At 40.0% G+C, this 17,258-nt stretch overlaps 1 protein-coding gene across 1 annotated transcript; it reads right to left on the bottom strand.

The window, feature by feature from the left end:
* Nucleotides 1-2,393: 2,393 nt before the first annotated feature.
* On the bottom strand, nucleotides 2,394-5,746 carry GPR27 (G protein-coupled receptor 27). The gene has a single exon (XM_026679100.2). It carries the CDS (start codon nucleotides 4,408-4,410, stop codon nucleotides 3,253-3,255), a length of 1,158 nt encoding a protein of 385 aa, XP_026534885.1. The 5' UTR covers nucleotides 4,411-5,746; the 3' UTR covers nucleotides 2,394-3,252.
* Nucleotides 5,747-17,258: the final 11,512 nt, after the last annotated feature.

The following is a 17,258-nucleotide window of genomic DNA, read 5'->3' as shown; positions in this document are numbered from 1 at the left end:
TTAACCATTTTAGTTTTCCAATTTACTATGAGTGCCTCTAAATAATTTATGTAATTTGTAGATTATGTTAGCCCTATCAATGTCCTGTTGTCTAGCTTGCCTCCCAATATTGTATTAAAATGTAGACGATAACCATGTTTATATTAATTTACGGTCTTTTTGGATGATTACAGATTGCAAAAATTAAGATCAGGAAATATGAAAACATCGACATTTTATAGCTTTGTGTCTTGTGTGGATCTGAAGTTACATTATTTCAATTTTGCTTAATGAACTCGTCTTGTTGAATTATCAAAAGCATGTGTGGTTGAGTTTGTACATTGCAATCTTGCATAAGCTTAATGATGGGGGTCATTAGAGGGGCCACTTCTCCCCAATTTCATCTAGCAGTCCCCTCAGCTGTGGCTGAAGGGGCATGTTGCAGGTTCCTAATATTGGAGGATACAGAAGGAGGTACTTTTCTGCTACTATACCTACCATTTCCCCCAAGGTTAGGGTGGTATCCTGAAAAGGCCTCAAGATCTGGCTTGCTATCTGGTCTGGGGATCAGGTAGTGGTAGCCTTATAAATGGTTGTACTGTTCCTGAATTGACTGTGCTTGTGCATTCATTATATGGTGTTTGCATTGTTTTAATGTTTCTAACCTTGTATGGTTATTTTTGCCTTTTTTCCCCTTCTTCTTTTTTTTTATTGTGTTTTCATTTTATAAGCTGCCCAGAATTACATATGTGAGATGGCAGCTATCTAAATAAAAATCAATAAATTCAGTGACAGTGGCACTGGGAAGATCTAAGGCACCAGATTAAAGTAGAATTCCGGGGAGGAAATCTGTGTGGGTGCTAAGAGTTGAAATGACTTGATAGCACATCATCAACTTCAGTAGAAAGTTCACTTGAATCAAAGGGATGAGAGCTTTTTCTAAAAAGGAAGACAATTCAGGAATGTAAGAGATTTTAAACAGATTGTATGTGTTTCCATTTCCTTATTTCTTAAAAAGCCACATTGCTTCTTACTATGATGTCGGTTCTGTATTATGAAACATTGCAACATTTCCATTTTTGAAAGTTCTGGAAGAGGTATGATTTTTGATCATTCAGTTTTGAACACCTTTGGCTTCTTTGGTATTAAAAATAGATTTTAAAAAGAGGCTGTTAGCTTATTTTCTAAAGGTAAATCGGGACATTTTAAAGGTTATTTTAAAAGCTTTAAAAATTCATAATCTGCATCTTTAAAAATGCTAGGGCTTGGAAATTTAAAATACACTAGCAACTGTGCAAACAAATAAACAGATAAGCAATTATGCACAGGAATTGCTTTGTCTACTAAATTTTGCAATCCAGAATTGTCTAGAGACTCTTCTGGCACTAGCAGATGAGCAACTATTTTTAAATAGAAATTACATTGGGCAGATATGTATGTCAGGGAGAAGGTAGTCATTTTACTTATGCCCTAAAATATCATTAACAAAATGTTCCCTTTATAATATAAAAACATAATTCTATTTATAAGTAGTCAAAAATAAACACAACTTCTTTATTAGGTCACCTTGTCACTACTCAATTAGACTACTATAATGTGTTCTACATAAGGCTGCCTTTAGAAGTCATTGCATTTTGTCCAGCAGTCACAATTTATTAGATCCATGCTGCAGAACCCATGTCAGCTTCCAGTGCAACTTAAAGTGCTAGTGTTAACCTATAAAGTCCTTTATGGTTTGGCACCAAGTACCTTCAGGGCTACATTAGAATTGCTTCCACTGACTTGAACTTGCCAGGAAAAGCAAGAAGTGTGGGTTCTCCTCTATGAGGAGGTGTGGGCAACTGAGGCATGAAAGGGGCTGTTTTTATATTAAACTAACCCTGGCTCTAGCTACTTTCCAAAAGCATTTAAAATGAACTCTTCTAGACAAGGTTGGCACTTGATGCCTGTCTTCTGTTTTTCTTGGACTGGATTTTGTGGTTTGGTACTTTGTTTTTGGGTGTTACTGGATTATGGTTCCATTTGTGAAATGGGTGGCTACATAAATTAAATACATAACTGTTTTAAAATCTGTATTTTGTGAACCCAGTGAGAATCATATGAGAGCATACTGGGATAGATGGAAGAAAAAAATTAAAGTCTAGTTGGTTCACTAACTTCCTGGACAAGTGTAAGGAAGTAGTCCACCATTGCCTTCTTCCATATTGTGGACAACACCCTGAGATTTTCTGGACATTTCCCATCCAAGTCTCAACTAGTTGTAATCCTACTTAACTTTCTAAAATAAGAGATGGTCCTATGGGCTCAGATTGTGATCTAAGGTGTGATTTTTAAAAAAAATGTTGTTTGAATGGTCTGCAGGCAAATCCTGCTTATTTAAAGAGAAGGCAGCAAAGCATACCCAGACATTTAAATTCATGTATGTACAAAAACTGGAGTGTTTTATTAAAACAGTTGAAATATACAAGTGTTGTCCAGTTTGTAGATAGGAACTTATAAAGCCAATAAAGTATGAAAGTCACTATAATTTTAAAACCTGATAACAGTTTTAAAAGTTGATCATTTTTTTTCTTTTAAAATTACCATTTTTCATTAGGTTTCTGAAACACTATCAAAGAAACAGTACAACAAGAAAGTTTAAAGAAGTTCTACATCAGATCAGGTGACACAATGTTCATTAGGTTAGCAGGAAATGACCTAATGATTCTAGTAAAATCAGGGTAAGACAGTATCCATATTTCAGGCAAGGCCAGAAAGTTACTTTTAAGTACCGAAACAAAATTAGCCCCAAGTCTCCCCACAAGGAAGTGACTTTCTCCATCTCCACTGCCCTTGAAAGACAAATATTACAATACAAGATTCTGAAGTCATCAAAAAATAATTTTACTACAAAATTTTGTCTTGCCCTTTTTATCAAATTTTACTTAAGGAATAAAATTGCTAAACCTTTATCAAAACTGGCAAGATTGGGAAGAAAAATTAACACAAAATTATGGCATTTAATCCATGTCAGAATTATCTGTAGAAATTCAGAACAGACGGGAAAAAATTGACTTTGTCTTGTTTTTTTTTTCCTACCCTCCAGAGACACAGAAAAGATTCCCCAACCCCCCCTCAGATCAAATCTGAATATAAATACCTTATTTTAAACTACTGATTTGGCCGAGGCCAAGAGGTTTGCTTAGATAATCATTAGCAAGTGCACATGCCAGAATAAGCATAGACATTTTAAACTTTTTCTTCTCCTTTTTTTTTTGGGGGGGGGGGAATGAATTATATCCTCAAATTCTTCAGATCACACAGAATTGTGCCTTGAGTGTTCTGTATGCTTTGGCAACAAAAGAAGTGAGATCTGAAACAGACTCTAAGCTCCTTGTTGAAAATGAAACAAAGGATGGGGTTGACTCCTGCCTGGGCAAAGGTCATCCAGACTGAGATGGTCAAATAAATCTGTGGGATTGTGCTGGCTTTGATGAAGACACGTAAGTAACAAGTCACAATGTAGGGAGACCAGAGAAGCAAGAATAGGAGGGTGATCATGTAAAACATCTTGCAAATCCTCTTCTCCGTTTTGAACTCCTCTAAGACCAGCAGTCTCTTGATCTGGCTATGAGTAGCATTTTGTCGGATGCCCACCAAGGTAGGAGGAGTAGGACCCCGGCCAAAGCCAGCTGTCCAGTTAGCAGCTGCCTGACCAGTCGCTCCAGGCCCATGGAAAGTCCAATTCTGGCTAATGGCCGGCACCAACTGGGCCGGCTTCATTTTGCGGTGGCTGTGAATGAAGAAGAGGAGCTTGCCATAAACCAGGTGGGTGGCCGCCATGACCGTGGCAAGCATGAGCATGAAACCCAGGGTGTCATTGGCCTTTACGTAACGGTGCTCAAAGATGCACTGCTCCTCCTCACGGATGAACTTGTAAGTGCCGACATCAAAGACAGGAGGGAAGGCCATGGCCATGGAGAGCGTCCACACCATGAACACCACGGCCAAACAGGTCCAGCCGGTCATGCGCTTAGCATAGAAGCGGTGATGGGCAATGGCCATGTAGCGCGTCACCCCCACGCAGAAGAGCAGAAAGGCGGCGTGGAAGCAGAAGAGCACCGACAGGAAAGCCAGCACTTTGCAGCTGAGCAGCCCGTGGGGCCAGAAGGCAGCCCCGCTGTGCACCGAGAGCATGACGAAGGGGAAGCAGGCCAGGGAGCGCAAGGCATCCGCCAGGCAGAGGTCCAGGAGCAAGTAGTAAGGGGCCCGGTGCAAGTGGCGGTCTTTGAGGATGAGCCAAGCAAAGAGCAGGTTGCCAGCAAGGCTGAGGCAAAGGATGAAGCCCAGGGAGGCCAGCTTCAGGCCAGAGGCACCCAGGAGGCTGCCGGGGCTAGGCAGGTGTGGGCTGCTGCTGCTGCTGCTGCTTCCCAGCTCGCTGGAGTTCGCCATCTATAGCAGGGCCGGAGACAATCCCCTTCTCTCCCGACGCTCAGGCACAGCTATGGCAGGGGCGGGGACGAGGCGGCTTCTTCTTCAACGGCCGCCGCCGTCTCGCCCTGCCGGGCTCCTCTCGCCCAGAAAACAAACTCCCGCTCTGGAGCCCCCTTTGCTTGCACCCATGTTCCCCTCAGCGACATCCCTACCCCGCTCCCTTCCCGTCTCGCTTTCCCTTCCTCGGCCTCGCTCCCAAACCGCAGAGCCGTCCTCCCGCCCGGCGGCGGCGGCGAGCTCAGGCTGTGCGCAAGCCCGGCGCCCCCATTCCGGCATGGCAGGCTGGCTTCAGCGGAGCCGCCTTCTCCGGCACCCTCCGCGCCGAGGGCTTTCCCTTCTCCTCGGCAGCCCGGCTGGAACGCGAGACTCCCGCTTAATCCGCGGGGCGGCCATCCCGAAACTTTAAAACAGCCCCCGGGGAGACGGGAGCGGGCCGGCAAGGCTGCAGGGAGAGGAGCGACTCCCGCGTGCCTTCCTTCTCCAGACCGGGGCGCGCGGTTGCAGCCGCAGCCGCCGCTCCCCCAGCATCGCGCCTTCCTCTTGTCGGGTACCTTCTGCTTCGCTCTTGGATTCCGCGGAAAGGCTGGGCTCGCCTCCTCCTCCTCCTGCTCCCGCTGCTGGCCGCGGACTTCCCCGACGGCGCCCCAGCAGCTCTGGCGCGCGGAGAGCCCCAGTTCAGCCTCGAGCGCAGCCACCTTGTCTTAGTGGCTGCCGCTGCACTTCCGGTGGGCATGCTCCTCCGGGGATGATGGAGGGAGGGACAGGCTGAGCCTGCGCAAAAGGGGACCCGGTTTTGGGGAGGGGGAGGTCGCTCAGCGGCAAGCGTCGCTTCTTTTCATTGCGGCTTTCGGTCAGGCAACGCGTTGCCCCGTTGATACTCCTGGGAGGCTGGGCGTCCGAGCCTGCCTGCCTAAATCTATCCCACCCAGCTCATCAGCATCCCCACAGATCAGGGCAGGGCAGCAGATGGCCAAGACGCAGCTTGATCTTCGAAAACAAGCCGAGATTCCCTGACAATAAGCGCACACAAGGAAGCCACAACAATGCCAACATGATGTCATTGGAATGATTTCAGTGCACAAAGGATGCCACCGCGTGCAAGTTTGCATCGACATGTCATGGCTGGATCAGTTCCTCCCACCCTCCCTTCCCCAAACCACCACGGTCCTGGGTCAGTTGGTCCCAGTGAGACCTTTCGTTTCCGGGCAACTTGCCCTTTTAAAGTGCCGTTCGCTCATCCTTCATTCCGAGCCGCCTCTGATTTGGCCATATTCCCCCATTCCCTCAAAAGAGAGAATGAAAAAAAAACAACAACAACAACTTGCCAATCAGCGTGCCGCAGAAAGAAAGGGGGCGGGCCAACTGCTCTCTTTAAGCTGGTTGGTTGGCTCCTCCTCTCACTTTGCAGTTTGCTGAGGCTCAACTTCCAGCTCGGCTGCCTTGAGGTGCGAGGGAAAAGATGAGCGATAAATGCGGTAAACAAAACAACTAAAATGCTGGGTTCATAGTTCAAGCCACGTTTGAAGGGCCACAGATCCATCTCTCCTGGTTAATATCTCTCACTTAATTGGAGAATTCACTGCATGACTCCGGGCTGGTTATTTGGTGGTCAATTTACTTATACAGATAGATACAGAGGTGGTCATCAAACTGAGCCCAAAATTTGTGTTGCTAAGCAAGACCATTGTTAAGTGAGTTTTGTCCCATTTTATTATCTTCCCTGCCACAGTTGTTAAGAGAATTACTGCAGTTGTTAAGTGAATAAATGCAGTTATTAAGCAAATGTGGCTTCCCCCATTGATTTTGGTTGACAGAAGCCAGCTAGGAAGATTACAAATGGGGGATCACATGACCCCGGTACAGTACCAATGTCATAAATACATGACAGTTGCCAAGCATCCGAATTTAGGTCATGTACCGTAATTGTGGGGATGCTGCAATGGTCATAAGCATGAAAGCCGATGGTAATTCTCAGAGACTCTTCCCATCTTCCCATTACAATCTTTGTGAACTCACAGAAGATACAGAACAATTAATACTCGGACCACACGTTTTCTGAACAGTTTTTATCCCAGAGCTATAATTGCACTTAACAATGAACTTAAGGACCACCATCAGTGAGCTGTTGGACAGTATTACTTGGTCTGTTGTGTGGATGCTTGTTTTTAGGGGGCGGGGGGATTTTGGGGGATTGTCATGTACGTGTGTGTATTGGGTCTGGTCTCTGGGTGTTATGTGAATTTTGTTGTATGTATACCAGTGATCCCCAACCTTTTTACGCCGCGCCCGGTACCGGCATCAGCTGGGCGCCGCGCCCATTCAGCATCAGCTGGCGCCGCCATCTTTTTGATGAAAAAGTGCTTCCGGTGACCTCACCGGAAGCACTTTTCATCAAAAAGATGGCGGCGCTTAGCGCTCGTGAGCTTTTCCGGAGAAATGGCTTTCTACCCGGAAAAGCTCATGACGCTGGCGCCGCCATCTTTTTGATGAAAATGTGCTCCGGTGAGCTTTCTACCGGAAAAGCTCACGGGAAGCACTTTTTCATCAAAAATATGGCGGCGCCAGCAAACCAGCGGCCGGTAGGACTTGTTCCGCGGACCGGTACCGGTCCGTGGACCGGTGGTTGGGGACCCCTGATGTATACTGTATATATACGTTCAATGACAATAAAAAATTCAAATTCAAAGTCACTTTTTTCAGTGCCATTGTAACTTTAAATGGCCACTAAATAAATGTTATAAGTGAAGGACTACCTGTAATATGACAATGCTCCCAAAATATGCTTAAGAGGAGAGGAGAATTTTATATATAAAATTTCTCGTGCCCTCCAAATATAGTGGACTGCAATGCTTTTATCATCAGCTTGGAGTCTGAGCTACTTCTGCTCCCTTTTAAAGGGTTCCAGAAAAGTGGTCACATTTGGTGTTTTGCAGCCCAAACCAACAAAATGGGTGACACCTTAAAGGCTAATAAAATGCATTATTATCTTAAATTTGTGTGAAGTGCCATTTACATGAAAAAAAAATAAACAGTAATAGAGCCAAAGCATATTTTGCTGTTCCTATATCTTTTGTTTTGTTTGCTAAAAGACTTCAGACTTATCAAATTTTATACTGTGTAACTAATAAAATTGCTTTAACTTAATCAAAATGGGCAAAATTAACACAACATTCAGATCTTTTAATCTATGACAGACTAAACTAGGTAGTCCTCAACTGGCAACAGTTCATTTAGTGACCATTCAAAGTTACAAGGGCACTGAAAAAAGTGACTTATGACTCTGTAAACTGCTTAGAGAGGGTGTAAAGAACTATGAAGCAATATATGTCTAACTGCTATTGCCATTGCTATTGCTATTTTTCACACTTATGACCATTGTAACATCCTTGTAGTCACATCAGTGATGGGATTCAAATTTTTTTACCACCAGGTCTGTGGACGTGGCTTGGTGGGCGTGGCAGGGGAAGAATACTACAAAATCTACATTTCCTCCCCACTCCTGGGGGAAAGTTACTGCAAAATCCCCATTCCCTCCTCACCCCATTAACCTGCTTTCCAGCTCCGTTCTCCTGCGCAGGGCAAGAAAAGAAGACCCAGCCAATCAGCTGGGACTCGGGAGGCAGAGAATAGATGGGGGCGGGGCCAGTCAGAGGTGGTATTTGCCAGTTCTCCAAACTACTCAAAATTTCCACTACCGGTTCTCCAGTACTGTCAGAACCTGCTGAATATCACCTCTGGTCACACGATCAAAATTCATACACTTAGCAATGGATTCATATTTGTGATGGTTGCAGTGTTCTGGGTTCATGTGATCATCTTTTGCAACCTTCTGATAAGTAAAGTCAATGGGGAAGCAAGGTTAACTTAAAAGCCATATTACTAGCTTAACAACTGCAGTGATTCACTTAATCAGTGTCTAGAAAGGACATAAAATGGGGCAAAATTCACTTAACAAATGTCTGGCTTAGCAACAGAAATTTTGTGCTCAATTGTGGTTGTAATTCAGGGGCTACCTGTATTGAAAATTTACTTCTCGAACTAGTGTCACAAATTGTATTGCTTCAAAGGTGTACAGAGGCAGAATTTCAGCTATTTATTATATGGTTGAAGAGCCGGTTCCTATGGTTTGTTTTAGAAACCTAAACAGTGTGAGAGAGTCTCTAAGAATTTAAGCTTGACCTGAAGCAGATTTACCATGGCTTATATTATAATAAGTATCATTGCAAAAGAAATGCCACAGTTCATTGACAGCACACATCCTTGTATTACAGAGACCCAAATTCCTCATGCTTATAAGTTGGGCTAAAAGATTCCTTACCTAATATCTGGGCGAACCATTCCCATTTCCCAAGAACAAATACTGAATTACATGGAATATAAAAGGAGTTTCTTGATATATCTTTTAATCTTTCAGACAGAACTCAAGGCCTAAGAAGTGCTTTTTTAGTGCAGAAACAGAAGAAGAACATGTATCTGCTTAATAGAGCACTACCTCAGAACGGTATTCTAACTTTTGGAAAAGCCAAGTTAGAAAAAGTTTTTAAAAATTATAGTACTTTTTCAAAGTACCCTGGGATATATACTTGTATACACATACACTTTTCATGCTTTAGAGTACTCGTGTTCAAAAGACAGGATTTATAAACTATATTTGGGGGTGGAGGCAGAGGTAGAAACAGGCCCTTAATACAAAAAGTCTCTTCATCTTTATCACTACCACCTCTTAATGTCATTAATACCCACATACTGTAAATACCTTGATATATTGAACACCATAAATAATGACAGAGTTGATAACATATTTATGGCTCCCTTTTTGGCGCATGTATTATATATACATTGATGTTATGTAATAGGCTAACTTGAATGCTTTGTTTTAAAAGAAATAATTGTAGTAATTCAGATTTAAAAAAGAAAAAACCCAACCATGATACAAGTCAGTATAGACCTGGGCCAGAAAACTAACATCCTAGTTCTCCTTCTCCCCATTTCTATTTCAAAGAATGCTTATGAGACTAATGTGTGAACCAGGAACATTTTTGTAAATGAAAATTGTTTTACAAGTCCATAATTACTTTTTTTCCCTGCAAGATCGGTTTATTAATGCATATAGTATAATATGGAGTTTCCCTTGTCAGTCATTATTTCCACTCAGACAGGACCACTTTGAAAGTCTCCAAATCAGTGGTGGGATTCAAACTTTTTACTACTGGTTCTGTGGGCATGGTGTGGCTTGGTGGGCGTGGTTTGGTGGGCATGGCAGGGGAAGGTTACTGCAAAATCTCCATTCCCTCCCCACCCTGCTAACCTGCTTTCCAGTTCCATTCTCCTGTGCAGGGTGACAAAAAAAGACCCAGCTGGCATTCCGGTTTGAGTCTCTTTGGCGACAGACCGAAATCCGCGATCGTGCACAGTTTCGATCCGTGGTCGCCGCCAGAGCACCCCGAGCTGGCTGGTTTTGGGGCTAAGCCACCCCGTAGAGGTGGTGAAGAAGGGGGAGACTGCCAGCAGGGTCGAGGAGAGCCGCATCTCTCTTCCCCAGCTGGCCTTTACTCCCTTTCCCGAAGGCAGTTGCAGCGGTGGTCAGAAATGGCCACCTCAGAGAAGAACTGAACCGGAAAAGAATGTGCAGGAGGAAGATAAGAGAAAGTTTTGGTCGACCGGGTTAAACCGAAAAAGCAACAACGTAAGGTACCCTGGAATTTAATTAAATAACATTGTTCCCAAAGAAGATTTTGAAGCTGCGAAGGAGAGAGAGAAGGGAAAGGATTAGGTTTTTTTTCTTCCCTTCCTTATACTGACAGCCAAGAGACTTAAGCAAGAAATTGAAAAAAAAATCCACTTTGACATTAATAGGCATCTCAGCTGAAAATAAAAGTCAAAGGGATAATAAAGATTTCTGGATATTTAAAAGTTTTTAAAAGCAGGAAAGGAGAAAAAAAAAGAATAAAAGGGCAGGATCTGGAAAAATGGAGGAGACTGCCTGGAACTAAGGAATGGAACTGTAACTAAAAGGAACTTACAGTGAAATTTTAACAAGATTCCTCAAAGATACATTTTAACTGAAACTTGGCAACAAAATAATAGAACCCCAGGAAGAAAAAGTGGGAAAAAGAAGTAAGAAGAAACAGCCTTGGATTATTTGGATTATTTGGTGATTTTTGGTTTTTGCATCTATATGACTAAAATTAACTGGGTGGTTGTTTAAAAGTCTTTAAAATGGTATCACTCTTAGAAGAACTGAAAATGGAACTTAAAAAATGGAAAGAAGATGCACAAGAAGGGAGAGGTTCTTTTGGCTCGTATTTCAATTCTTAGAAATGGAGATCTGGAACTATGAGAAACAACAAGAAACGCTTGCAGAACAAGAAGATTGGGACAAAGAAGAAGCCATCTTTAATGATAAAATAATTTTAAGTGGGGGAAAAAAAGGAAAGGGGGGAAAGAGAGTGAAAGGTTTAGAACCAGAAAAAACAACCAAAAAGAAGAACAATTTGAAAGATAAGTATAATATTAGAAAGCAACAGAAGAGGGGATTACAGATGAGAGAGTTAGAAGTAGAGAGACGAGGGGGTAAAAATGGGAGGGAGAAGAAAAGGGGGAAGAAGGTAAGGAAAAGAAGTTGTAAAAGACAGAAACAAGAAATAGAGAAACAGGGAAAAGATATAAGAATTGTAACCATAAGCTTGTTTAGAGATAATGGGTGAAAATTTAATTGTAAAAGGGATTCTGCAAAGGTAGATAAGATAGCATTGTTATATTACAAACAGAAATAAATTTAGAAAATATGACTAAAATGATGGATAAAATATTTACTGTAGTGGAATGTTTGTTAATAAATAAATGAATTAAAGTGAATGAGAGAACCTAAATGGGAACATTTTAATTATTATTAATGATTTATAAAAATATAAGTGAGAAATATGGGGAAAAAAAGAATTAACTATGGAAAGTTTATAAGTGTTCCCAAGGAAGTATGATATTTAATTGAAAAGAAATGTTAAAGATGTTAAGATTTTAATGAATATTAATGACAGAATTGAATTGGAATGGAATGTGTGTTTTATTTACATATATATATATATATAATCTTTTCTTTTTAAGAATGTAGTGTGTATTTTAAGAATGTAGCAGAATTCGATTGGAAGTGTATTACCCTGTTTCTCCAACAATACAGCCTCCCCAAAGGAAGTCCCGCATGTTTTATAGGCATGAATGAAATTACCCTCCCCATATTAAGGCCTATATTAAAACATGAAATGGGGGCAAGGGGCTTGCTTAGAAGACTTTTGTTGCATACCCGGAATGGTGCTGCCTGCGCGACCTGATGAGTGCCCCACCACATCGAGTCAACATCCAAGCTGGGCTGCCTGCCCAAAGATACGGGGAATTAAGTCACCCCAAAAGACGGCCTAGCCATTTTTTCCGGGCTAAAAAAATAAGACCCGGCCTTATTATATGAGAAACACGGTATATTGAATGCTATAATTTTAAAGGTATACATTGAAGCTTAAATAAGATGTAAAAAATATAAAACAGGAAAAGATATGGAATAGAATATACAAATGAGCATGAAATTGAGTTTTGTGTCTGTATGAAGAAGTGATAACCTGGGACCATGCTATTTTCAAAAAAAGATGTTTTATTTGTATTTTGTTTTTGTGAAAACCCAAATAAAATTTTCAAAAAAAAGAAGAAGACCCAGCTGATCAGCTGGGACTCAAGAGGCAGAGAATAGATGGGGGCGGGACCAGTCAGAGGTGGTATTTGCTGGTTCTCCGAACTCAAAATTTCTGCTACTGGTTCTTCAGAACTGGTCACAACCTGCTTAATACCACCTCTGCTTCAAATTGCCTTTATTAAGGGTTGGAAATATGATACATGTTTCTGTCAGGCAAGATCCCAGTCACTGTATCTGAAAGGTTTTGTAGTCACTTTTGCACATAGAAGGAAAGTCATACTACAATATTAACTAAAATAATATAGTATTCCACGTTTGATCATCTTCTAATTCTGAACTTTCCTGTTTATAGCTTATCTTGTACACGCATAACAGAACATCCTTAAGAAGAGCTGTGTTATTAACAACTGCAGTGATTCACTTAACAGTTGTGGCAAGAAAGGTTGTAAAATGGGGCAAAATTCACTTAACAACTGTCTCACTTAGCAACAGAAATTTTAGGCTCAATTGTACTTGTAAGTCAAAGACCACCTGTATAAGATGGGCAGCTATATGTTTTAAATAAATAAATTAGTGGAGATGAGTATTTAAAGATCATTTTATCTTTTGTTTCAAAAGTGTTTGGTTTTTTTATTTTAGATTTATTACCACCAAGAAGTAGGTTCACAAGACAACAAATATAAAGTAGAATCAATATTCTATTACAGTAAAAAAATGTATAGTAATTGTGCAACTTTAAAAGGAAAAGGAGAGGAATATTCCTCCAGTTTCAACGTTCCATTACAAATGCTCTGTAAAATAACCCATTTTCAGTATCACAATCACACAACTAATATTTAGCTGTGATTAATTATATTTGTTTAATATTAGTGAAGTCATTTTCCCAAATTAGGACAAATTCTAGATTTGTTCAGTTCAGAATTAGTTCATCTCAGAACATCATCAGTTAAGATTAAATATCATGTTTGTAACTCAAAACATTAATTGGACACCATGGTTGCTATTAAAATTTCAACCTGTGTCACTTCCCAATCCATATGCCAAACTATTTCAAAGCACTAGGTAATTTGAATAATGTTGAATTGTACTGCTAACCTCTTTCATTTCCAAAACAATTCCCCTATTGTAGTTTAAGATAGATATTACTTCACTAAATGGTATTTATGGATAGATTATTTAAATGGTTCGTCCTTAGGTAGCAAACACAGGAGCTGCATATTAATTCAGTATACAGCCAGCTTTACCTTTGAATGTATTTCAATAACCATTCATATTTTTTTCAGATTATTGCATCTTAGTTTGTATATCTTAAAAACTGGTTATTTAATAACCTGCTCTTGAATCCTGTTCTTTCATTGCTACTCTTCTTCAACAGTTTTCTTAAATCTTGAGTAACCCACAGGCACTTTCTACATGTTTATTTTAACAGCTTTTAAAATCATTGGCCTGTGTTCCTAAAAGCAACACAGTGAAGCTAATGAGCTTGGGGAGATACTAAGACACCATAAACTTCTCAATCCAGTTGTAATTAGCATTCAGAAGATCACCATATCTTTGCTCTAATACTATTATTGGCTCAAGTTGTGTTTTTTTTTAATTCCCCTCCAGAGGTGAACATTTTGTATCTTGTAATTAAGTAAGTGCTTCATTACCTTATACATATGTAGAACACCAGACTGGAAGCATCTTACAGCTGTATTTAAGTATATCATAGAGAAATAGATTTTTCCATTCTTTCCCCTAGGTCATGGGTCTCAAACTCGCCATGTCATGTTGAATGATACCCATGTCACTTGAAATGTCCTATTTTTGACTCATCTGCCTTTATAATATTCCTCCACCAGTCTGGATCTTTAGCTATGTGCTTGCTTTTGGAACCAATATGGTCATTTCTAAATTCTTAAGTTTGACGTGGTTTTGCTCTTGCTTCTTCTACTGAACTAAGTACTTCTTCTGGTCCGGGGGGTCTCATTGATTGTTTTTTTTTCCCCCCCGTTACTCTTCATTCTCTTAGTTATCCTGTCCTGTCTGAGCGTTGATCGTTGACAGTGCTTTTTCCTGTGCTTCTCTGTATAGGATTTGGTCCTTCAGTCCAAACGAGTCTTGCTTTCCCAACCTGCATTATCACTATGCGAAATGATACAAGGTCTTGCGAATTCAAGCGTGTTTCTGCCAGTATGACCCATGATCCCTAATTCTTTTGACTCACCCTCTGTGCTTTTTGGAATTGACACAAATGTATTCCAGGAATCCCAATTTTATCTGTCTGGCTTTTTTGATGACACAATCATGAACAACCCCTCACAGCTTCAACCTCAAACTGTCTACTGTGGACCTCACCCTATTCTTAAGAGGTCCTTAAAGGGGGCGTGCATAAGCACATCCGTGTGCCTACCATCCCAGTCTTACTGTCCTAATTTATCTCTTGTATTTACTTCCTTTGTTCTTGTTTATGTTCATACTTATACTTGTTATATTGTACATGTTGGACAAACAAATAAAATTAAATAAATAAATAAACATTGATTTTAAGAAAGAATGGCCTATCATTTGGATTTTTTGTAACATCTTGATGATACGTTTGTGGGACAATTTTGACAAGAAAGCTACGATTGGGAACATGCATATTATTCCAAAATGTTGTCATTTCAAATTTATGACTCTGATTATAGATTGGTAGAGCTCTAAAATCTTAGAAATGGTGCTATAACCTTTTCCAGGCAGATAGCATCATGGGCTTTCTGATAGAACTCTTCAGAAATTTATTTTTAGCAGGCATGATCAATTTCTGAAATCTACAGGGTGATTACTGAGATGTCGAAGTCAAAGTTTGTGAGACTTAAATAAGGCATAATTGCCTCTAGTTATCCCCTTAAATGATGGGGGAAATATGTATTTCTCACATTGGAAAACATATTTGATTACTCTTTATGAAATAAATGAAAACCTTCAAAATTAGTGTTATACATAAAAGAGAATAAGCAAGCAGGTAAGTAGAGCTGAAATGACTCTTCATTTAATTCATTGACAGAGATGGATGCGTTCAGAAAGTCAGACAAAAGTGTAGATTTTATTTTTCTTTCCTTTGGGTTTTTTTTTAAAAGAGACAGTGTAATTTCATGGAAAAATAAAGCTAGTTTGAAGGCAAGATGAAGCATTTACTTTGCATATATAAAGTTCTAAACCCAATATGTCCTTAGCAGGGTTAAATAGCAGATGAAGCATTCCTAGACTGATAAGACAGGATCTTTGTATATTCCTTTACTGCAGTACAAATTATATTCAAGGACTATATGATACATCAGCTCTGGGAGCATTTAACTGTTAGGCAACTTCGGTACTTATAAACATGACATGTGAACCAGAATGGAATTGGTCAGCCTTTTCAACAAGCAAGGAAGAAAAAAAAAGGCATGGTCTGGATCGGAGTCAAATGGGGATTCCTACATAAAGGATGTTAAGAGTTTGGCCAAGTCCTTTCTTGGACATTTGTCAAAATTAAGTTTTATCATTTCTAAAATGTATTGGGATGAAATGAGCATGTTATATAACTCACACTTTATATAGGCATACATATAATAACAGTTGTTTTTATTCTATTTAACTGTCAGATAAAGTAGATAGCAATTTTAAGGCTTGAAGACTACTATTCTGAAATCTGATTTACAATTGTTTCAAGCAATGTATATTTTTGATGAAAGCCACAGCAGGCAAGAAAGTTCACATTCATAAAATGTTAAAGCTCCCTCTAATGGTCAGTTGATGCTCTCGTCCACGTTCTAAATTTTTCTTTTCTTGGTGGAGCTTTGCATATTGGTATGCTTGGAGAGAAAAGGGGAATCCAAAAATTGGGCCTGCAACAAACTTAGCAGTATTGAGGAGAACAGACAAGTGTATAATAATCATCTCTTGGGGGGGGGGGGAGGACACACAATATAGTGCCTACATTTTTGGTAGGTAACAGTAACAGAGATTAACCCTTGATATGAAAATAATTCATTATGTCCCCACTCTGCATGCATGTCTTTCAGATATAGGGTTCCCTCAACTACCTGAATTTACCTTCTTAAAATTTAACCGCAATGCAATTCAGTTGGCAGTAGATCTAAGATCACCTCCTGGTTTTAGCAAACAAGCCAACATTTTTTGGATTAAGCATTTCAGATGACATTAAGCCCTCGCCCACTGGCTAATTCCAGTTAAGGGTATGAAATTATTGGCACCAAAATAACAAGTAGGAACAAACCTTTCCAGGCATCAAACTTTACTGACGATGCTCAGTTCATAAACACCATGCAACTTTCTGCTTCTACAATTAACAAGACCTCGTAAGCAAAATGACAATTAAACCATACTGCTTTAGACATCTTATCCATCCTGGTTTGGATTGGAACATAGTAGTGTTCAAATTGATGAGGATTGTTTAAAATCACATAGTATTGTGTTTTTTAAAAAAAGAAAACATGAAGGCAAATATACATGTCTCAGAATATTGCACGATCCAGTCTGGGTCCGTCTCATTCCAGTAGAGAGAGTTTCTCTGAGAATAGGCTCCAGCATAAGTCCAAAAGCTCAGGAGATTAAACCTCTTGTCCCAGTGATCGACCCACATTGGATCCAACAAAGAAAACATGTTCCCATAAAGGCAGAGTGGTATAATCTATTTAGCAGGATTTTGATTGACGGTTGTTGCAGCATGGAAGGTATATTTCATACACCACCTTTTAAGGTTTTGGGTATTTTGTTAAATAGGACGTAGAATCTGAAGATAGTTCTGATTAAATGTGATCCCCCGCCTTCTGATAATAAAATTCATAACAACAAATAAATCTGCCCTAATTATATAAATCTTCGTATGCCCCCTATTTGTGCAAATTTCAAAAACAGGGCCACTAGAAATACAATAGATATATTGGAACACAATTTTCTAGCAAACACTATTAAATTAGTATAATTTTTTTAATGCAAGAACAGGGGGTGATTCATACAAAATAGCAAAATGTTTGAAACTTGATCCTGATGAACTATGTTACCTTTCTTTAGAATCTGGAGGATTATAAAATAAAACCAGCAGGATATAAATTCTTGGATTTACTTTATAAATTAAAGTATCAAATCTAGAATG

The sequence above is a fragment of the Notechis scutatus genome, chromosome 2 (assembly GCF_049901735.1).
Source record: "Notechis scutatus isolate UNSWTSFEM ecotype Mainland chromosome 2, rNotScu1.2, whole genome shotgun sequence".
NCBI lineage: Eukaryota > Metazoa > Chordata > Lepidosauria > Squamata > Elapidae > Notechis > Notechis scutatus.
This window is presented reverse-complemented; position numbering and strand designations above follow the sequence as displayed.

Bases quoted from the DNA above. Each gene is read 5' to 3' on its own strand.
- GPR27 (XM_026679100.2), bottom strand. From the start codon at position 4,410: ATGGCGAACTCCAGCGAGCTGGGAAGCAGCAGCAGCAGCAGCAGCCCA.